Source organism: Cyprinus carpio, unplaced genomic scaffold (genome assembly GCF_018340385.1).
Source record: "Cyprinus carpio isolate SPL01 unplaced genomic scaffold, ASM1834038v1 S000006540, whole genome shotgun sequence".
Classification (NCBI taxonomy): Eukaryota; Metazoa; Chordata; class Actinopteri; order Cypriniformes; family Cyprinidae; genus Cyprinus; species Cyprinus carpio.
Window position 1 is genome coordinate 156,542 of NW_024879205.1, and position 24,662 is coordinate 181,203.

Sequence of the window (24,662 nt, forward strand, 5' to 3'; positions counted from 1 at the left end):
ATTCTTAATTTTAACATTAATAACATTATTCACAGCGATGCCATAGAAGAACCATTTTTGGTTCCACAAAGAACCATTCAGTCAAAGGTTCTTTAAAGAACCATCTCTTACTTACCTTTTTGTAATCTGAAGAACCTTCTTTCACCACAAATAACCTTTTGTGAAACAGAAAGGTTCTTCAGATGTTAAAGGTTTTTTTATGAAACCATTTAGACAAAAAGGTTCTTCTATGGAATCATGAAGCACCTTTACTTTTAAGAGTGTATACAAAAAAGATCATCACAAACTGTTCCACATTGTTGTCCTGTAGGAGTCATGAATGAATCAAAACTTCATGTTAAGTTTTAATCAAAATAAAAGAGGTATATTTCAGTATAAATTTGATGTCTTCAATTAGATATTCTTATGTTTTGGGATATTTGTATGATATGTCATGTCTACTAAAAAAGAAGTGATCGCTGAAATAAAGCCACAGCACACAAGCACTTTTTGCTGAATGTTGAAACGATAAAAAAAAAATAATCTTCAAAAAAGATCTGATAATATAATAAAACTCAGCTGAAAATTTATCTATGACTCTGGCATTGGTAGGATTTTTTTTATGTTTCTGAAAGAGGTCAGTGATATTGTGAAACATTATTTTCAATAGAAAATTACTTTTCTATTGTAAAATATTTTAAAATTTAATTTATTTCTGTGATGCGAAGCTGAATTTTCAGCATTTCTACTCCACTCTTCGTATGTCGTATGATCCTTCAGAAATCATTCCAATATCCTGCTCGAGAAACAGTTGTGCCACTTCATATATTTGTGGAAACTGTGCTACATTTTTCATGATTCTTTGATGAATAGAAAGTACAAAACAACAACATTTATTTGTCATTTGTAACAATGTAAAAGCCTTTACTGTCACTTCCTGAATAAAAGTATTAATGTCCATAAAAAGAAATCTTATTGATCCTAATCTTTTGAATGGTATCGTGTACCATGCTATCAGTTTTACTTTTCCCAGATAAACTTTTTTAGTTTTGAGCATGAAGCATCAAACCATTCACTCTCAGTTTCCAGACAAGCACAGTCTTCTCCATCTGAGTCCTCCTGTGTCCAGTTATCAGGTTCAGATAGACCAGCTGTCCTTTTGTGCCAGAACCTGTCACAAAAAAACATTGCACATTTCTCAGTTGCAATTGTAGCAGTGTGTTTTCTGCGTTGTGTTGAAACGAAAGACAGACTGCGAAAATTCTTGCCATCAGATCCTTGTTTATTCTGGATAACACAGACTCGTGCAGCATATAAACCAGCATGCGGCAGCAATGCACGATGCGCTGTGACGTTTCATGCAGACTGGGCAATATACTTTCACAAAAGCACATTTTACGAACATATAACAACAAAACATGTACCTGGATGACACAAATGGAAATATATGAGGACTCGTGCAGCATTTAAACCAGCGTGCGGCAGCAATGCACAACGCTGAGAAAGAGAAAACTACAGATATTAAAAAGAAACTTCAATAAAGAAAAATAATCAATGAAATGTCTAAGTGTGCATCACAGAGGGGCTTTAGATCACAATCATACAGATATATCATGTGAATTCATCCGTTACATGAAATACGGCTCTAATTGATTCACTGCAAAAACTTTTGCGACCTACCGCTATGATGTCTCACCAACCCCCCAAGTTAGCATGGCGGCAGGAAACCCCAAATATGGTCATGGCAAGTGGAATCACAAAATCATTTCCTAAATACACACCTGCTACATTCCCCCCATCCCACCCTCACAACACAAAATAACACATGACAAAATAAAAGAGAACAACATAAAACAACAAAATGCTACAAAGTCAACCAAGAGAGAAAAAAAAAACAGGTACATATAACCAAATTTGAAAGAACAATAGTGAAAAGTAAAAGGAGAAAAATAATTTGTGCCATAGTGCCAAAAGATAATACTGTATGTCACATGAAACACTTAATACTCCAGTCGTAAGACTATTCTTTATTAGAAATGTTAAGAGGGTTGCAAAGCCTCTAAACACTCACAGGAATAACATAGCTGTTACACATAACATACATTTAGTGGTCATTTTTGCACAGTATTTCATAAGATCTTATCCACTTTTGGATCACTCTTAAATACTCTTCCTCTTCACAAGGTACTATAATCACAGATATTCAAAATGTCTCAGAATTCAATCACAAAATTTAATCCTCAAAGTTAATCTATTTTATACACGGAATCACATCACTATATGAATGAAAAATACTACAACCCAGACAAAACCTTCTGATACATATTCTGAATCAATCTAATGACTGGTTTAACCACCCTCCCACATCTGGTTCTGACAGTAAGTGACCCACCCTGACCGGAAGGTGCTCTGGAACATCGCTGTAAATGGTCAGTGGCTAAAGTATTAGTATTTAAACCATCAGCCTGAACAATGTTCTTGTCATCGTCAGGTTCATATGTCAAAGACCTGAAGTCTGTCTCAATTGTCTGTCTACTGTCGTCTGCATCACATGGTACAGTCAGGGAAGTAGGCTGGTCATCTATACTTAACTGAACAGAATCAGATTCAGAGGGGCCAGCATCTTGGGAAACTGGGAGCTCAGACACCCATGACACAGTTCTCTCGTCTAGTTCATCAACAGGTAAACTAAGCTCTACATTTTCATTCACAGACAGACTTGACCTGCTTGAGGTGAAATTCTTACAAGTATCAACATTGGACACGTCCTTTCGTAGAGGCAGGAAGTTCACTGGCATAATGAGATTTCTATGAACAACTTTTTCAGTACCAGTCACACAGTTTCTGATACAGAATGTATGGACCTCATCATTCATTCCCATCACTATGTAGATGTGACTCTCCCATCTATCAGCAGTCTTCTCCTGCCACGCTCGCCCTTATTGGCCAGAAGTACTCTGTCGCCAGTGTTCACTGGAGCACCATTGAGCTTTTTATTGTAAAGGTTTGCTTGCTTCTGCTGTTGTTTTGAAGCAGAGCATTGGGCCAGTTTCATAGCCTGCGCAAGATCATCTCTGAAAGACTGCACATATTGGTCATAGTCAACCACCTGGTCATCAAGTAGTACAGAGTCAAACATCATGTCAACAGGCAACCTGGGAGTTCTACCAAACATCAACTGGAATGGAGGATAACTGTTTTTTTCCTGAATCGTTGCATTATAGCAAAAAGTGAGAGAATTCAACATTTGAGGCCATCTGGGCTTAGCTTTATGTGGTAAGGCACGAATCACGTTGCCTAACATGCTGTTAAATCTCTTGACCCCGCCCCATTACCCATTGGGCGGTAAGCGGTCATATGGGATTTTTGAGGTAAGCAGTCATAAGGGATTTTTGAACACCTGCAAGCGGAAACATTTCAGAAATCAGGTTGCTTTCAAAATCGGCTCCCTGGTCAGAATGTACTCGCTCAGGGAAGCCGTAGATGCAGAAAAAGTTGTCCCATAGCTGTTTCGCTACTGCCTTTCTGATTGGTTAGGACAGAGGTAAGCCTGAGCCAGCTTGGTAAAATGGTCTGTCACAAACAAGACATCCAGAGACTTATTAGAAGAGTCTTCGGCAGACCAAAAATCTACACAAACCAGCTTAAGAGGTCTCGATGTCCTGATACTCTCAAGTGGAGCTCTTGCCTCAGGCTCTGGTGACTTACTGACTACACATCTTCTGCAGCATTGCACATACTGTTTCACATCTTTTTCCATTCCTTGCCAGTAGAACCGACATCTAGTGAGGTAGAGTGTCCTGTGTTGACCCTGGTGTCCAGCTTCATCATGTACTCCCTTAAGCACTTTATCTCAAAGGGCAGCAGGCACAATAAACTGAAAAGTTTTTTTGTGACGACATCCTTAGACACACTATATAATAAACCCATTCTGGCTGATAGTTTGTTCCAATGTCTCAGAAACCGAAGCACGCTAGGTGATTCCTTGCTCCGCTCCCTCCTAGATGGCCTACGCTTGTGCTACACAAAACACTCTGCTCAGAACAGGATCAGCATGAACAAAATCTTCCAGCTCCCTACTTCACAACAAAATATCATAAACTACCATGAAATAATTGACTCAATCAACTGTGGCAGCAGGTAAGCATATGGGTCGAACATGATTTTCCTGTTGCCTACTGCTGTTCAAAATGGCAGAAACGTCCTCCTGAGAGACAAAAGATTTCTCAGAGAAAACAACATGATTCACCTCAATATCTGAACAGGGCTCGTCTTGTGCTTGTTTCTTGAAAGGGTAACATGACCAGTGGAACACATCTTGGACATTCTCTGGATTCACTACTTGAGACTCCTCCAATAAAGCTCCATAGGGCACTCTGGTAAGTTGGTGGACCACACTGGGTCGCACAAACGGTTCACGGCTAAGGGCATCTGCGACTACATTCTTAGGCCCAGGGATGTATTTATAACGAAATTATATGGAGCAAGCTTTGCGACCCATCTTAGCTCACAAGCATCCAACTTAGGTTTTGAAAGAATGTAGGTCAGTGGGTTATTGTCCGTCCACACTGAGAACTGCTGACCCTTGAGGCAGTGACTAAATTTGTCACAAACCGCCCATTTGAGAGCAAAAAACTCTAGCCTGTGTGCTGGATATTTAGATTGGGCATAATTAAGTGACTTGCTAGCAAAGGCTATTGGGGGAGCAACCTCTCCACCCACCCCTACCTGAGAAAGCACCGCACCAAGCCCATTACTGGAAGCGTCGACAGACAGCAAGAAAGGTTTTCTTAAAACTGGATGGGCCAAAATGACTCTTTAGAGTAAAGTCTGTTTCAGCGCACTAAAGGCATCTCTACATTCCTGGGTCCAGTCAGAAGAGGTAAGTTTTCTGCCTGCTGTTACATGTTTCTGTCCTTTGTTATGCCTTGGTTTCCTCATGCCTGATGTTAATGCAAAGAGGGGTCTACCAATGCAAGAACAGCCTTTGATATACTGCTGGTAGAAAACCACCATCCCCAAAAACGACCTTATTTTCATTTGTAATGGAATGTCAGTGCTATCTTCCATGAGATCCTGTTCTGTGATGTCAACCAAAGCTCTGACCTTTTCATGATCTGTGGCTACGCCATCACTACTCACATTGTCCAAGGAACTTAACGGAAGATTTCATAAAATGACACTTCTTTTGGGACGGTTTTAGATTGTGAGCCTGAAGTCTTTGGAAAACCATGTCTAGTCGTTCCAAAGCAAGCTGTTCATCAGGGGCGAAAAAGAGGACATCATCAAGATAACACAGCATGCTCATAAAGTTCTGATCACCAAATATGTTCATCATCATCACCATGAATGTTGCAGAGCTATTACATAGCCCCTGAGGAAGCCTGTTATACTCGTAGAGACCAAATGGCGTAGTAAAAGCTGTGAATCTCTTGTCATCCTCATGCACCTCCACATTATAATAACCCATAAACATAACAATGTTAAGTTCATTTTAGAAAAGAATGCGTTATCACCCAGAGCTGCAAGTGCATCAGCTTGGTGCAGAAGAGGATGTGCATCTTTAACGGTGCGCATATTTAGCCAGCGGAAGTCTGTGCACAGCCTCGGATCACCATTCCTCTTCCAGAATAAAACCAGAGGTGATGCATAATCACTCGCTGACTTTCTGATAATGTCGTGCTCCTCCATGTCATCCAGGGCCTCATGCAGTTTCTCATAGTGTGATGGTGACAATATTCTGTAGGGAAGTCGGAGGGGTTTAGTATCACTAAGGCAGATTCTAAGAACAAAGCCTTTGGCCTTGCCACAGTCTAATCCATGACGAGAAAATATTGACTCGTACTTAACCAACAGTTCAACCAACTTCCCTCTCCAGTAAGGTGTCAAAGAGTTTGAGTCAATGTCAATATCCTGGAGCCCCAGGCTAGACGGTGCTGAACTAGTAAGCCATGCAGCATGTAGTGTTGCCTCTCCATCTCACACAGTTTACTGCTGCAATTTACCGGTCTTTCAGTGTCCACTTTATTACACTGCAGATGTTTCACCTGTTGAAATGACATGTCAAGACAGTCAACGTCAAAGTCTTCAAGCGCCATACAGGTGTAAACATCAGCCAGCTTGCAGTTGCGTCTTAGACAGATAGGCTTGTTCGATGGGTTGATAACTTATACTGGAGTACTGCCATCACCCCATAAAGACACGACTATCCTGCCCACCAATGCATTTCTTGGTGCAGTGCGAGCTGTGCTAGTCTCCACAATGACTGTACTGCCTGCAGAAAGGATTTTGTCACTGGACAACTTTCCCCACACTTTGTTCTTTCATGGGTTCCAAAGTGACAGCATGATTCAGTTTTACAGTTCCTACTTTTGTAGGGGTATCCATTCCTTTCCATGACTCAACATTGCACAAGAGTTGCATCAAAGCACCTGCATCAGGATCTTTGCCTTGTGAATCAGACACCTTCCCCCAGAAACCACTGGATACTTTCATGTCATGAATGAGATTTTTTTATGACGTTACTTCCCAAAATTTGGTTAGCATTTTGCCCATCAACAATTAAGGCAGGTACAGAGAAGGAGCAGTTGAATACTTTCATCTGGACGTCACATACTCCCTCTGGGCTTGTTCTTTGACCACCACAAGCAATCAGTGTGAGCATTGTTGGGACTACATCATCGAAGGAAAGTACATTTGCTTCCATGAGTTTTGACAGGGCAGTAAACTCATAGTACAGGCCACTATCAAGCATCCCTCGAAGCAAAACAACATCCTGTACCAAGACATCAGTAAAGAACAAGTCATCATTTGTGTTAAGTCTCTGCACATTTTGAAAAATCACTTTTTTCTTGTAATCAACACTACTGCAAAAAGTCAGAATATAAAGATTCCAAGTCCTCACTGTCAGGGGACATTACACATGGCCCTCCACTAGTCCCCTCCTCATGTGGGCCATCTAGTTTCCCAGCTGACCAGAGTCAGGACTACTCTGTTGAACTTGTGGTTTGTTGGCAGTCCCCGCAGAGCAAGCTGATGCTCTGTGGCCAGAGGCATGACAGTTAAATCACAGACGGTTTATTCAACAGTACGAAAAAGTATCATGACTTGCATCACCATATTATTCGCATGCTGCATTTTGTCTGGGTACAGCACTCATTCCTTTATGCTGAGGTCTGAACACTCTTGTTGTCTGCTGACAAGATCCCTGATCCAAAACTCGTTTCAAAAGACTGATCACTCAACTCAAAGACTGATCCTGAGTAGACTGCTCAGTCACCTGGGATGGAGGTACCACAGCAGCAGCTGTCTCTAAACCACGACCGTGGGCACACAAAACGTCCGTTGACTGAGCATGACACGCAGTGCCACTCACATGTGCATTAGACTTGCGTTGTTAAAGTTTATTCTCCCTTTCATACTCATCCAGTCTAACCTGCACATCAGCTGCAGTCCATTCATGCAGTGGCTTAAACTTGAATATAAGAGACAGCTCTGGATCAGGAAAGTTCCTGATGAACATTACATTACTAGAGTTTTTCCCTGTCTCTTCAGTCCTTCCCCAGCAATGTCAATAGCATTGTGCAGCCTAATCCAATAGTCGAATGGCTATTGGATTAGGCAATGTGGTGTAAAAATCTGCCAAAGCCATGCACGAACACACAGTGTCACATTAGTGTCACTAATGTTGTTTGAGCAGGTCAAAACCTGGCTTTGGACCCATACTGAGGTCGATCAATGGGTTACTTCTCAGTCCAACCTTCACCACATCACGTGCTCTGCCCTGCATCTTGGTCAGTACTTCGTCAGCTTGGTCTTTTTAAGGGCACTTCACGCTTCCTCAAGTACACTTTTACACTCTCCACCCAGTCATCAACAGAAATGTTCTCCTCCCCAACACCTCTGGAATATAGAGGCTGATTGACATCATGCTTAACAACCAAGCTAACTTTTGACAGTTCACTCATATTGAAAGTTGAATCACTTTGTTTGTTTTGGCCCAAAACCCCAGATTCAAGACAGGTGACAATGTTCTGGCCAGTGCTGCTGCCTATATGATTTTACTATGTCATTAATCAGATTCACTGGCACAGCATTCAAATCAAATAATTGCACAGAATCATCAGAGATGGCAGAAGACTGTGACACAATAGGTGTCTGCACATCAACACTTCTTGTGTGAATAGGGGTTGAGAAAATTGGACCTATTTTATCAGCCCCACCAATCTGATGTGTATGAGCAAACCTCAGTACCCCTCTCCCTCTTCCCATACTGTTCTGACTATTAGAAACCTCCATATCAGAATCAGCTATCAAAAAAAAAAAACAAAAAAAACAAAATCAACAACATAATATAAAAAAAAAAAAAAAATTAAATCGACAATATAATTTAGAATTCCAGCGATTAACACTCTAAATTAACCCAAGGTAGTATTTAAAGTCCTTTAAATAATGAATTCAATACAAGAATCAATATATTTTATAAAAACTTAAGTTTTCTAGAATCAGGTATCCAGTTCACAGTTTATATGTTCAAATGGTGAACCTTTCATCCACTCAGTCAAGTTGCATCGGCGCACTCATTGGCCTAACACCCCGGCAACTTCTCCACTCGCGTGTAATGTCCAATCCCATGAAGAGTGAAGCGACAATCATGGCACCAGTTGTAGCGGTGTGTTTTCTACGTTGTGTTGAAACGAAAGACAGACTGTGAAAATTCTTGCCATCAGATCCTTGTTTATTCTGGATAACACAAATGGAAATATATGAGGACTCGTGCAGCATATAAACCAGTGTGCGGCAGCAATGCACGACGCACTGTGATGTCTCATGTAGACTGGGCAATATACTTTCACAAAAGCACATTTTACGAACATATAACAATGGGACATGTACCTGGATATAGAGGTCTTCACAGTGCACCCGAGACCCGGGACCCGACCAGTACAAGGAAGAGAGACTACGGCTCCTTAAATTAGGTAAGACAAAAAGTTGTATTTTTCGCAACAGGTTTATTGACTTGTAATATCAATTTAAGGTGGAATATGTGACAATCGGGTCCAGTCGGGTCTGTGTCTTCCCGGCGGGTTTGGGTCCAGCTTTCAAATAATAGACGGGTCTGAGACGGGTCCGGTCCGGGTAGGCATTTCTCGGATCTACACGGGTCCGGGTCCAGCTTTTGAAATAATAGATGGGTCCGGGTCGGTTCGGTGTAGTACATTACGGGTCTCTTTCGGGTTCGGCACAAATTTTTGGACCCGTGAAGACCTCTACCTAGATAACACAAATGGATATATATGAAGACTCGTGCAGCATATAAACCAGCGTGTGGCAGCAATGCACAACACTGAGAAAGAGAAAATTACAGATATTGAAAAGAAACTTCAATAAAGAAAAATAATCAACAAAACATCTGAATGTGCATCAGAGGGGCTTTAGATCACAATCATACAGATATATCATGTGAATTCATCCGTTACATGAAATACGGACCTAATTGATTTGCTGAAAAACTTGTGCGACCTACCACTGTGACGTCTCATGCAGACTGGGAAGCAGCAAAGTGCGCCAACCCCCCAAGTCCACATGGTGGCAGGAAACCCCAAATATGGTCATGGCAAGTGGAATCATAAAATCATTTCCTAAATACACACCTGCTACATTATGGAGAAATTAAAATTTAGCTCGACAACACAGAAAATATGCATTTATGCCAGCTAAAGTGAATGAACTCAAACTCTTACATTTCTCCTGAGAGAGTTGTGCTGTCCACCCACATCCAGTGTCCTTCAGTGTACAAATCATGTAGTCCAATCCAATGTGCCTCTTTCAGCTTTATTGAGGCCAAATTATACTGGGAAATAACACAAGAAAGGTTCTTGATATGTGATGTATAATTGTGTCCATGTGTATTTAATAGTTATTTTTGGTTATGTGGTTGGCCAAAAATATAAAACTTATTGTTGATTATCAACATTTTCTGGAAGTCAAGCACCTCCTTTTACTCACCAAGAGTTGTTTTTAAATCTAAAAACACATTAATATATTATAAACTTACCTGATCATCTTTGCCTATTATTGTGACCAGCTGACCTCCAGTTTTCGTACAGTAATCTCGACTTTCCATCCAGCTCAGTTTTTCTGAAGAGAAATAGTAGTACTTTATCCTTTCAAATGGGCTGTCTGTGCAAGAAAAAATTGATGCATAGTGAAATGATTTATGGATGCATAACATCTGACATAAATGTATGCACTTTAAGAGAGCATTTATTTAGCAAAATGTCCATGCTGATTTCTTGAGTATATTTAACCTAAGTGACATCTGGGTTAAAATGTCAAAGGTTTTTCCAGCTCAGATGAAGTTCATACATAAGCTTCCATAAGTTTCTCTTCCTCAAAAAATACATGCAGATGGGAGAAAAAAGAAAACCCAAGACAACTAAAATTAGTACTTTAGTACATTGGTATCAGTGTTTCTGTACTTTAGTAACTTGAATAGTGAAAACAACAGATGTGTGTGTTACTTCCTCTCTTAGCTTTCACTGCTCATGGAGATTTAGGGAATTTTATAGAAATAGTTCACCTATAAAAATTTCTTTTAAAAAACTTACCTCAGTTTATTCATTGATGTATGATTAAACTACAGTTCAAAAGTTTGAGGTCAGGAAAACGTTTTTAATATTTTTAAAGAAATGTCTTATATTCTCCAAGGTTACATTTCTTTTATCAAAAATACAGTAAAACCGTAATATTGTGAAATATTAATTTTAAAAAAAGTGTTTTCAATTGTAATATATTTTAAAATGTAATTTATTCCTGTGATGCAAAGCTGAATTTTCAGCATCATTACTCCAGTCTTCAGTGTCACATGAGCCTTTAGAAATCATTCTAATATGCTGATCTGCTGCTCACAAAACATTTCTAAAATTATGTTTATGTGTAAACTTCAATACACTTTTAGGAATCTTTGATGAATACAAAGTTCAAAAGCACAGCATTTATTTAGAAATACTTGTAACATTATAAATATCTTTACTGTCACTTTAATTTCTTTACTGTCTTTACTGTCACTGCAAACCTTTGAACAGTATTTTTTAGCTTAACAAAATAAATGAACAAACAATCAAAAAATAAATAAATAGAAAATGTCATTAAGAAAGTCCAACACAAAAAGTAAAATACATAGTAGAGTTTCTGTCCGGTAGCAGCACATGTGACCCGTGGTTAACACACGGTCAATGAATTCACACACACCCACAGTCTTTTCTCACACAGTCATGAACCTACAAACTGAGTGTCATTTATTAACAACTAAAACACAGTATGTCTCCTCACCTGTGGCATTTTGCTCCTGTATTTCAATGTTGACTGCAGCATTTCTGTTTTGCTCTTTTAACAAATCAGATGACCTCAGTAGTTGGGAATCTTAAGTAAGTATATCATATAAAAGTGTACTGGTGTAATGCTTTTATACATAAAATATGCCATGCTTACGATGTGAGTCATATGCTGCTGCACAATATGCAGCAAATTGTGCCCTGTATGTGTATTGGACAATGTGTGCACCATCCTAAGTGTTAAGATATCGTGTACTCACAGAGAATTCCCAGTACACACAGAGCCAGCAGAGCCACCAGCAGAGAGACACTAAGGACAGCCAGAAGAACTGCCTTACAGGACGGGTCTTTCTCTTTTCTAGATGAGAATGTGTGTTCAGATGCATCTGTAAACCACCCAGGGCAGGTCCATTATTGCAGGTCTATTACGGAATGTTAATAATGATACTATGATACTTTGTCTGCAAGTCTCTGTCTGAACACCTCAACATTTTGGTCACTTGAAATCAATTTAAGAGTCATGTCCTAGCATTGAGAGGCACCTGCAATGTCTTTTGTCTTTGGATCCCAGTCCAGGTCGTCACTGTTTCCATAAGCGTACCGGTCTGCTTTATCTAAGAGATGTTAAAGAGAAGACCTTTAAAAATGTAAAAAGTAAACATTTTGTAAAGAAAAGCAGGTAAAATGTAAAAGCATGTCAACTGAGGTTGGCTGTTTGTTATCTTTCAGCCTTACGAAATCACCATTTGCATAGATATCTGCCATTTTACAAGTTGTCACACACAACCTCTAACCAGAAATCTTATCAGACCTTAGACTAATGTAAACAGGAAATGTCACGGCTGTTTCTAACTCAACCAAGAAGTCAGATCTGAATCTTTAGAAGCAGCTATATCCCCTAAAATTGACATCATATGATGTATGGTACATCAGCATATTGTTTACATTAATTTAGGAAGATTCTTTACTTGAGTATAGTTTGAGTATATACATTTGTGCTCATAAGTATAAATACCCCTTGCAGAATATGCAAATATGTTAATAATTGTAACAAAATAAGAGAGCTCATGAAAATTGCATGTTATTTTTATATGCTGTCCTGAATAAGCTATTTCACATAACAGGTGTTTATATATATACTCCACAAGAAAAAATAATAAAAAATTACCCCGTTTAAAAGTTTACATATCCTTGAATCTTATATTTTTGTGTCATTTCCTGGATGATCCATGACTGTTTTTCATGTTAGTTGTTCATGAATCCTGCGTTGGTCCTGAGCAGTTTGAACTGCCTGCTGTTCTTCAGAAAAATCCCCCAGCTCTTGCACATTCTTTGGTTTTCCAGATTCTTCTGCATTTTTTAACCTTTTCCAAAAGTGACTGTATGATTTTGAGATTAGGGCTGTGATGGTGGCCGGTTGCCACCGTGGTTGTCTACTGCCACCAGCGGTAGTGCACGTGACGTCAAGCACTCTACGCACACTTGTTTTATATACAAGTGTAATAAGAGTAATAGTTGCAAATTGTTTTATTTAGACTTTAAGACTATGGTAATTTGCAAATTACCTCAAACACCATACACAGCATTTCCTTTAGATTGGCAGGTTTGAGCATAGGAAAATACAGTTTATGCGTTCAGCAAATGGATTTTGTGTTGGGCGATGGACTTACCCAAACAGACTTTTTTCAGTGAACCGTGTCTACACTGGACGCGACACCGCATCGCAACAGGTTTGTCTAGTGTCTACCCAGGACATTTGAACCTCTGTGTCAGTACCATAAATAGGACGAGGCAGTTTACTGTCGATTTATCATGTCGTGTAGTGCTGCATCCAGTGATTCAGCATCACTGCTTATAAAGAATTCTATAGTATTTTGTTGTGTCGTGCCCGTAGTTGCGCCGTGCCGCTCGTGTCCAGGGTGTATTTAACTTTCCTTATTTAAACTACTTTCTTGTTTAACTGTATTATTTCTTTGATATTTATTTTAGTGTTTTTGCAGGCTGCGTATTCACTGACAGAAGTGCTAAAATAGCCTCATTTATTATTAGTTGTGTTTAAAATATGATATACACACACACACACACTTTTTGTATACATAAATTATATGTTTGTGTGTGTGTGTGTGTGTGTGTATATATATGCATCAACACCGCACCACCAGCGGTAGTTGGTCCATTACCGCATTGGTAAAAATCTGCCACCATCACAGCCCTATTCGAGATCCATCTTTTCACACTGACGACAACTGAGGGACTCATATGCAACTATTACAGAAGGGTTAAAGGCTCACCGATGCTCCAGAAGGAAGAAGGGGGTTATTTTGTCTTCTGAGAAACATGTTACTATCTTCTGTAGCTGCTGAAGGGCAGTACTAAATGAAAAAAAATATGATATTTAGGCAAAATAAGAAAACTGTACACATCTCCATTTTATTCCAAAGTCATTTGATGCTTTTTTTAAAGATCATTATTTTGTGTATTTGGTGTAACAGAATATGTTGACATGCTTTAATGTTCAAATACACATTACTTTTCAAATACTGTTCATTATTGTAGGTCCTCTATGCCCCGCTTCTCTCAAATGAGTCGTTTTCTACAAAGTCCCTCCTTCTGACAAGCGCAGTCTGCTCTGATTGGCCAACTGACCCAGTGCATTGTGATTGGCCGAACACCGCAAGCACTCATTGAAAATGCAACAATCTTTCAAAATAAATGTAAAGACAGTTAATAATGTCCTTAGTTTTACCATCAGTTCAAGCCCGAAAGAGAAACAGATATATGTCACACACACTGTCACAGTGTCTGGTTTGTGTATCCCTGGGTGTCCGCTAGAGGTCTCACTTCCCCATATCGTCACCCCCACCTCAGGAACTACATTTCCCACAAGTCTTGTTGATACTCATCACTATTCATTGTATTCAGCTGTTCCCACTTACACGGTTTGCACCTGTCTATAAATACCTGGTCCTTTTCTGTCTTTGTTACGGAGTCCTTGTTTAATGTCACCCTGCTTTTTCTGGTTCCCTTGTGGATGTTCGTGTTTCGTGTTTTGGACTGCTTATCTGGATTTTGACCTTTGCCTGGCTGTTTCTGATTTAGGATTGTCCCAATAAAACACTGCAATTGACACACCTTTTTTTTTACATTGCGTGACAGAAGGACTCCGTCATGCCTAGATCCAGTGGTGTGGGATTTCAAATCTGTTCCCCAGCCACCATGGAGGAACGGAGGGGGAGACTCCGGAACTTAACCACCCTTCGTCAAAGGGGGAGTGAGGTGGGTGGCCTGGCGCAATTGTTTTGGGACCATGGCGGTAGGGTTGGGTTATAATGATGCAACACTGAAAGACTATTTTAACAATTGCCTGGATGACCCTTTGCCTCAATGGGAGATGAAGGGGTTGGAGATCCTGGACTCTTGGGGGTTTACCCATTACCTGCGCCATCGTGCTCAGTGGAATGCAGCAACCACACCTGAGTCTCCAGACAAGATGGCCGCCAGCCCAGCGCCACAGCACAAGATGGCCGCCAGCCCAGCACCATTGCACAAGATGGCCGAATCTACACCTGTGTGGCCAGACAAGATGGCTGACTCAACACCTGAGACTTCCGTCAAGGTGCCACCGACTCGCCATCATAGAGGGCGGAGGAGGAGGAGACAGGCGTCTACCGTTCCTCAAAGCCCGGAGGACGTTCCCGAGCAGGCCGCTGCCGTCCAGGAGGACGTGCCCGAGCAGGCCGCTGCCGTCCAGGAGGACGTGCCCGAACAGGCCGCTGCCGGTCGCCGAGGCGGTGCCCGATGCTGTTCCCGGAGGCCGAGGCGGGGCCCGATGCACCGAGGCCATTCCCGATGCGGTGCCCGAGGCCGAGGCGGCCTGATGCCGAGGCGGTACCCGATGCTCTTCCGGAGGCCGAGGCGGTGCCCGATGCTGTTCCGATGCTGTTCGGGAGGCCGAGGCGGTGCCCGATGCTGTTCCGGAGGGCGAGGCGGTGCCCGATGCCGAGGCCCGTTCCCGATGCCATGACCTAGGCGGTGCCCGAGGCCGAGGCCGTTCCCGAGGTCCTTCCCGAGGCCGTGCCTGAGGCCGTGACCGAGGCCGTTCCCGATTCCTCAACCCAGGCCCCCACAGACTCTCCACACTAAGCCAAGTCACCTCCCCATTGACTTTCCAGAGTTGAGCACCTTCACGTCTCCACAGGCCGTCCAGAGCGCCTTCACATCTTCGCAGGGCCTCCGGAAGGGCAGGTTCCGCTCTGGTCGCTCAAGTGGCGGGTTCCTCCCTGGCCATCGCCTACAGCCTGCCTCCTCACTGGCTCCCCGAATGGCAGGTTCCGTTCTGGCCACTCAAAAGGCGTGTTCCTCCCTGGCCTTCTGCACAACTAGAATGGACTGATCCTCCATGGCCACCTGAACTGCCTGGTCCCTTGTGGTCCCCTGAACTTTCGGGTCCACCCTGGCTCCCTGAACTGACTGATCCACCTTGGCTGCCGGTGGAGCCATCGCTGCCGGTCCCTGTTCTCCTACACGGGCCTGGCCCTCCATCCCTCCCCCTGTTCTACATCCACCAGTCCACCTCCTTCTTGGTCTCTTTGTTTTGTTTTTGTTGTTTTGTTCTGAGGAGCATCTGGAAGCTGCTCCTTAGAGGGGGGGTAGTGTCACAGTGTCTGGTTTGTGTATCCCTGGGGGTCCGCTAGAGGTCTCACTTCCCCATATCGTCCATCCCACCTCAGGAACTACATTTCCCACAAGTCTTGTTGATACTCATCACTGTTCATTGTATTCAACTGTTCCCACTTACACTGTTTGGACTGCTTATCTGGATTTTGACCTTTGCCTGGCTGTTTCTGATTTAGGATTGTCCCAATAAAACACTGCAATTGGATCTACCTGTTTGTGTGCGTTGCGTGACAGACACAGTGATGAAGCTCATATGTATTTGCACAAGCCACGGTTAAGACAGCTGACTCCACTGTGTGACGCTGTCTCTCTTTTTCTTTCTCACACACACACGCAGCACGCAAAAACTCTGCATTTGAACAGTCAATAGCAAATACTTAAACTAACAACAAAACATACTTACAGTAGCTGATTCAGAAGTGCCAGATTTTCATAGCAAAGTCAGAATTACCTCCTCTCCTATTCACGATACGGTCATCCATAAATGCGTTGCTGTTCTGTTGTAAGTAATCTTAAAGATTCCTAAATGCATCTACTTTGGAAGGCCAAATAAAGTACACACAGCATCTCCCTGACATGGCTGCTTCAACACTAACTGCGGTTACTGAAACCATGCCTTCTTTCTTTGTGTGAACATTTGGGTGGCATTACGCAAATATTTCCACATAGTGACATAGATATGTGGGGGCGTATTTGAATGAGCCATTTTAGGGGGGCGTGGCAGAGTCTTAACTTTGATAAAGAATATCTCTTTGGTTTTGAAACTTTAGTCTTTGCAACTTCAGGGATCTTATCTTTGCACAATCAGTTTGTAACACTCCAAAGAGAAAGGAAAACTTGAAATTGCATCCTATAACCCGTTTAAGACTCTTTCCATACATTCTAAGACCTCATCGCCACTCCAAGTTTTAACCGGTTACATCGGCAACACTTTAACCTTTACTATATATATTGATTGTAAGATAGCACAACTAAACAGACTTACTTTGTGATAACTTCTTATCAATACAACATAATTCAACAGGGTGGGAACAAAGCACAAGAGAATTGAGAGACTAACCAATGCAACCCAAGAAACAAGAATTAGAACAATAACAAACAACTGACAAAACTTATTGAGGAGGGAAAAAAGCTCTCTGAGCTAACAGGTCAATGAGTTCACACAGTATATTCAAAAGATGTATTTGTCACAATAGCTCTTATAACTCTCTGCAAACCATAGCTTTTTTATGAAAACTCTTCTTACACTGTAAAAAAGAATTTGTTGGATCAACTAAAAATACTTTTTTACCCTACCCCCCGCTGCCTAAATTTTTTTGTTATCTTGACAACATATTTCTTGTTGAAACAACTTCCCATTAGAGTGGAATTAGTCCAGGTAACAAATTTTGTTTAAGTTGACTTGACTAATTTTCTAGTCATCAACCTAAATAATGTTGTCTCAACTGGGATTTTTTTTTACTTGGATCAATAAACGTAAGCAAATGTTCCACCCACTGCCTTAAATTTTTTTTAAATAAAGATGACAAAAACACTTTTTTTTAATTTATTTCATTTATTTAATGATAGAGACAACACTTTCATTCACATTTAAATTGAACAAGCAATTTGCTGTCAACACATCTACTGACAATTGAAAAAAAATTGCAAAATACAAACACACATACACATCTAAAGAACTGAACCGACACTTGAAAGTGTGATGTATAATAAATAACCTTGACATAGGATTGAGAAACATAAATGGCTGCATTTCAATTCCTCAGATCAAAACCACAGGGATTATTTTTAATTTCAAACCTCAATATGAAAATCAGGTTAAACACTGCATATCAACCCTGCACAAGTTTACATGCACTCTCCCCATCATAGTGCAAGTTATTGGTCAAAATGAGAAACCAAGATATTATATAATATATGTATATATATGTATATATGTATATATATATATAAGGCAAAAGCAATCATATTTAGTTACAAAAAAAAATAGTGTACTGTACTTCTGTATAATAAATGGAAGCACAAAGATCTGAACCGTCAGTTTCTAAATTTTAAAGCGCAACATTACCAGACAAAGTGTTAACATCAGAAAGATCTTGAAAGTTTCCAAACTCTCCCCCATCATAATGCAATTAAGTGGTCATAAGACACGAACACTGTCATCATGAACACTGGTGGGAGCAGCTGTTCTTCGTAAATTTTTGCAGAGCCTCAATGGTGTATTTCATGCACTTGAGGTAGTGGATGTTCACTTGCATACAGACCCATTAGGAGTCCAAATGCCTTGGGGACATGGGAGATGTCAATGATGACAGGATGTCCAAATGAGAGCAATGTTGGTTATTCTTTGGGAAGCACATCACATTGCTGCTCCTCAGTTATAATCAGAATGCCCTCATCATTTTCTTTCACAACATCCTTAATTTCACCAGATGGCTGGGAACACACAAAATATTACATTACTTATTAACTTTATAACAACTGAACACACATATGTACATACACTATTAAAGTTGTATGGTTTGTTAGAAGGACAGCTACCCAATAAATGAAAATGGTCTTTCACCCACAAGTGGAAGATATTTTGAAAAATGTTTGTAACCAAACATGACAGTCAAAAGTAAATGTTGCTCCTCAACTGTTTCGGTTACAAACATTCAAAATAACTTCCTGTATTAAACTGTTAAAGCCTGTACAAAATTTCTTTGTTCTGCTGACCACAAAGACTTTAAGATCCCAATGGGAAATAAGTGGAAAATACACCTCCGGAACCAACTAGGCTAAAAAAAGGGGAAAATTCTGCATGTTATTTTCTTACAGGTATTTTACATGATTTCTGAATGTCATAAAATGTGACAACCAATGCAACGTATGGGTTTTTTTTCCTTAATCCAATTTTGCCTGCTTGCAATTCAGTCTAATCTGTCCCACCATTTTAATAATGATCTGACAACATCTTGGTGTAAAGAGATATTCCCTTTTAAATAATAGTCTGTTGCACTGCATGTTCCAGAGTAAAGCATGACTCTTAAAGGAAGAGTTAACCCCAAAATGCATGTTTTACTCACCCTCATGGCATCGTACTGTAGGTATGACTTTCTTCTTTCAGACGAATCCAATCGGATTATATAAAAAATTATCCTTGCTCTTCCAAGTTTATAATGGCAATAGGCAGGTGTTTTTTTCAACAGTCCAAAAGTAGTCAAATAAAGCGCTTCCATTCATAATAAAAAAGTGCTTCACATGGATCTGGGGGGTGAATAAAGGCCTCCTGTAGTGAATCCATCCGTTTTTTGTAAGAAAAATATCCGTATTTAAAACGTTATAAACACTATTCTCTCACTTCCGTGAAAGCCGTTCTGGGTGGAAGAAGTAGGACATAGGGGTCATGCATGGACCAGTGATTAGTGACGAACACGGAAGCGCAGAGGAGAGAAAACAATACGCCAGTCACGAATTAGAAGCACAAAATTAGACTTGCACGTATGATAGTCAGTGGAAGTGAGAAAAAAGTGTTTATAATGTTTTAAATATGGATATTTTTCTTACAAAAATATATTGATTGCTACAGGAGGACTTTATTCAGCCCCCGGAGCCATGTGAGGCACGTTTTATGGATGGATGCACTTTATTTGAGTTCTTTTGGACTGTTGAAAAAAAAAAAAAAAAAAAAAAAAAAACACACCTGCCTACTGCCATTAAAAGGCAAACAGCAGCAAAGCCCTATTATTGGATTTAATGTTATTGAACACATTGTGCTACACAGCCAGGGAGACCAGGTAGAGCCCAGAGACAAAGAGGAGTTAGTCAAGGCAGTAAAAATGGCATTCACTCATTTAAAAAAAAAAAAAAACAAGGCAAAAATCTTCATCAATGCAGTGAGCCTAGAACAAACACGTGAGCATAAAGTGAGCAAAGTAAAAGAGTGAATCAGTGTGCCGAAATGTAGCTCCATTCAAATCGAGTGTCGAGTACAGGCTCCACCTTTCAAAGAGGATACGACTGATTTTTGAGCCCAAAGAGAACTCGCAGTGGCCTGAAGGACTGGAATTTTATGATACCTTGATGTCAGTAAAGGCATGAATGGGCCGAAATCATTGTCAGCATGCAGAATCCCACAAATCACGAAATTATACTTCCAGGAAGAACTGTTATTGGATCTGTACAGTCAGTGAAGTCAGAGTATCCAGTTAACATATTTAACAACAGTCACCTACCCGTTCCCGTCCACATCCCGTCCATCACATCCAAGCTCAAGCATTCAGTGAAAGCACCCCCGCGCACGAACAATGGGACCCTCCCATTGATCTCACACACCTAAATGAGCAACAGAGACAATTAGTCACTCAAATGTTAAGAGAGGAATCAGGATCATTCTCCAGGACTGATGATGACATTGGTTGCATACCAGATCTGCAAATAACATTTCGTTAAAAGACAACGAACCAGTAACAAAGACATATCTTTCTGTGCCAAAGCCCTTGTATAAGGAAATTAAAAACTATTTGCAGGACTTAATACCACAGGGATGGGTTGAAAAAATCTATGTCGTCTTATTCTTCTCCCATCGTCCGCGTGAGGAAAAAAGACAGCACCCTACGTTTATGTATCGACTACAGAGAACTTAATAGAAAGACTTAATAGAAAGATCCAGATCGCCACCCAATTCCTAGGGTCCAAGATATAATGGACAATCTGGGGGGAAACACCCTCTTTTCACTGCTGGACCAGGGTAAGGAATATCACAAGGGATTTATGGCCAAAGATAGTAGACATCTAACAGCTTTTGACTGTGACTCCCTGGGCCTATACGAATGGGTACGTATCCCATTTGGGCTTATGAATGCGCCTGCAGCATTTCAGCATTTCATTCATCCGGATGGCGCGCACCAAATTCCTAGGGTCCAAGATATAATGGACAATCTGGGGGGAACACCCTCTTTTCACTGCTGGACCAGTGTAAGGAATATCACCAGGGATTTAATGGCCAAAGATAGTAGACCTCTACAGCTTTTGTGACTCCCTGGGTCCTATAACGAATGGGTGCGTATCCCATTTGGGCTTTATGAATGCGCCTTGCAGCATTTTCAGTGCTGCATGGAGGAATGTTTAGGAAGGGCCTTAAGGGATGAAATGTGTGCAGTATCTTGTGGTCAGTATAACGCTTGAGATCATGTTTTACCATGTCTAGAAAGGTGTTGCCATAGCGGCTGAGGGAGCAGTGGCATAAAATTACAAACCAAAAAAATGTGACATGTTCAAAGCTGAAGTTTTCGGTACCTTGGACGAATAGTGTCAGCGGAAACGGAAATAGGATGGACCCCCACTGAATACAGCTGCAGTAAGGGCACTGAAACACAAAAAGCCAGGTATTTTTGGTGATGTTATAGCATGTTTGGGACTTTTAAATTTTTATCCCAGTATTTTAGGATTTTTCACTAATAGCCGCCCCCTATAGACTTGCTTAAAAACACCAAAGGTAAAGATTCGGAACCGCCAAAGAGAAAATGGCAAGCAAACAAATGATTGGAGGGGTCCCACCAACCACCCTTGATTGGATGACACACACCAGTCAACCCTGAGGAACAGCTTATTGAATTGCCTAGTCTGCCCACTGTCCTCGTCTTCGCACGAGTTTTCACAACCATTCTCCTTCATACCGCTGCTTTGAATCAGGGACTAGGAGCTGTATTGTACCAAAGCCAGGGTGAAAAACTCTGTTGGATTGCCTATGGCTCCCATACTTTAACTGCAGTCCATGGGTGTGTCAGCCACACCCGCAGCAATATCTCAAGAGACATCTATCATTTATTCCATTAACAACGGAACAAATCAAAGCACAACCAAAGGCTGAAAAAAAACTCTCAGGCCCACAACTTAACAGCTCGTCCCAGGTACATCCTCCTAAGAGAGTGACAAGCTGGACTTGATGAGGATGGGATTCTGTACAAACCAACGGCAACAGGAAACACTGGTTTCTTCCGACAAGCATATAAATACAAGTGTAGAAAAGAACTCTTCCACAAGAATGGGCCATCAAGTTGTATAAGATATCACTACAGTCATTAATATGGGACGGATTTTACTGGCCGTGTATATGCAAAAAGAGATAGAGGATTATGTTATGAGGGAGATGTGTGTGCCTTAAACACAAAAAAAACCCCACCATGAAACAAGAGCACCACTAACAAACATTGTCACCACTCAGCCAAGCTTTGAACTTGTGTCAATTGATTTTCTATACCTTGATAAATGTAAGTGTGGCTACAAGTATATTCTCATAATTATAGACCATTTTACATGCTTTGCACAAGCTTATGCTACAATGTCCAAATCAGGCAAAACTGTTGGGGAAAAGATTTTAAAAGATGACTACGCGACTGAGATTCGGATTCCCAACCAGAATACATCATGATCAGGGTGGTGAAATTTAAAAATCCCTGTTCAATAACTGCAAGAACACTGTGGAGTTGTGGGGTTGAGGACCAACTCCCTACCACACTCAAGGACAGACCAGGTCGAGCGGATTTTAACCGTACACTCTCCAACATGTGTTACGGAACCCCTCACATAGAGACAGACAATCTATCTGAAAAATTCATTAACCAACGGATTTAAGTGCATATAACTGCCCTCGCAGAAATTGACTGATTTGTTCACCTTTTATCTGTTGTATAGTCGCTCGCCCCACGGTTTGCCAGTTGAACATTTGGTTCTGGTTGACTCCATGCGCCCTGGAGACCGCCAATCATCATATCTATATGGCAAGTGGAAGCAGGGCATGGAAGAAGCATATGAGTGTCACGATAGGAAAATGCTCAAAAAGCTGCATTTAAAAACATAGCCTCATTTCTGACCGTACCAGGTGCAAAGTTCATAACTAACATCTCGGGTGATTCGTGTATTAATCATCAAATCGAACACCGTCGTGTCGGCTCCAGTGGAAACTTGCGAAATCCGTGGAAGATACTATTGCTTCCTCCTCCCCTGTGAACCACCTCCCTGTAGAAATGCCAGTACAACAGACACTCTGGCAAAAACAAGCAGTAAATAAAAAATTAGAGACCGGAACAGCAAGAGGAAGAGGTATGATGAGATTATTTATCCAGTGCTAGTCCCAGCAGCAGTAACGAACTCCTTTCTCAATTGAAAAACAGCAAACCCTGTGTTTAATTGATACACCCCTTGTGCAACACCTAGTGGAGTAACTGTCTCAAAAAGGGAGGACAGTTTTTCTGAGGACCATTCTGTAGACAACATTGATCCACATTATCCTGTGTCCACGTAACTCATCCAGTGAGGGAGAATTTCAGCAACCTCAATGACCACGTAATTGACCAAGGTTTTTTCCAATATTAATAGACTGGGCACCCCAACATGTTATAAATATTATTGCATGCAAACACAATCATACCAACCTTGAAATTCTTATGTACAACACACAGTGTTGTCAATATCCCCTTTTTCCAGCCCTATGGACACCGAAGTTTCAAGGCCTGTATTGTAACACACCCCCGTGAACTGAAACAGATGCATATAATCACACAATGGACTGTTAAAACCAGCATTCACAATTGCAAGAGACTGTTAAGATGAGAGCTATACTTATAGCCGGGAAGTACAAATTCACTAATTCACCTCATGAGGGAACTCATAAGAGGGTACAAGTTATATAAATGTGAGCTACATTGGGCATGAAAAGGGGGTGAAGAAAAAATTAATGGACATTGAGTGCAAAAGAATGTATGAAAGGCTCCATGTGTAAACTACAGCACGACATAATGTTGCATAAGTGTCTGAAATGTTTTCAGGTGAACTCTTCTTTAATATGTAAGTTTTGTAAAATTTGCACTAAGAGTCCATTGAGATTTGGGACACATTATTTTGAAGGGGATTAGTAAACATAGTATTTTTTTTATAATATTAATTCCTATTTAGCTGACATTAACATTTAAGACAAAGTTAAGCAGTCATAATTCTAGTTCATTATGCAAGAAAAAACCATTTTCTGGAACACGTGACATTTATCAAATGAAGGGTGCCAAAATGAAAAGAAAATCCAAAAAGAGGAGATTTTTAATAACAAAGGGTGAAAAACAAACACATACATAACTTTACCTATGTTAACACTCTTATACTATAAAAACCGACCAAACTTGAACTAAAAACAGACCGGGTTTATAAACAACAAGGGAATTAATCAGAAGAACAGAAAAACAGGTGGGGAAGTAATCAATTAACTAAACAAAGAAAGGGAACATGACCAAAGCAAGGAAGACTCAAAAGATACAGGAGAATGAAGAAGCCCCATGATTGTGACATTACAGGGGGTGGTGGGTGCCCTGGAGGTTGGGTGCAGGACAGGAATGAGGGGTGGGAGTTGAGGAGGAGGACCTCCAGGGCGGATCTGGGAGACTCTGGAGGCCATGGCGGATCTGGAGACTCTCGGGGAGTCCCTGGCGGATCTGGCTCCCGAGGCCCACGGCGACATGAAAAGGCCCCAACCCCACACCTCAGCCTCTACGGCTGGATCTCTACTAACCACCCCGCCCCCCCCAAAAAAAAAAAAAAATACACTTAGGAAAACTTGCGGGGCTGGACTGGCTCCCGGGCCCTGAAGCAGACACAGGAGTGAGCTCTTGAGCTCAGGGAGCCCCTCTGGAGCTCAGC

General features: G+C 41.0%; 1 protein-coding gene across 1 annotated transcript; it reads right to left on the minus strand.

Annotated features, from left to right (window-relative positions):
* Nucleotides 1-604: 604 nt before the first annotated feature.
* Nucleotides 605-24,420, minus strand: LOC109099717. Its single transcript, XM_042754540.1, has 10 exons — nucleotides 24,318-24,420; nucleotides 20,401-20,405; nucleotides 20,210-20,309; nucleotides 19,977-20,028; nucleotides 11,858-11,940; nucleotides 11,576-11,701; nucleotides 10,037-10,161; nucleotides 9,723-9,832; nucleotides 5,496-5,719; nucleotides 605-1,325 (listed from the first exon to the last, which is right to left on the minus strand). The coding sequence occupies exons 1-10, from the start codon at nucleotides 24,418-24,420 to the stop codon at nucleotides 1,000-1,002; spliced, it is 1,254 nt and encodes a 417-aa protein (XP_042610474.1). The 3' UTR covers nucleotides 605-999.
* Nucleotides 24,421-24,662: the final 242 nt, after the last annotated feature.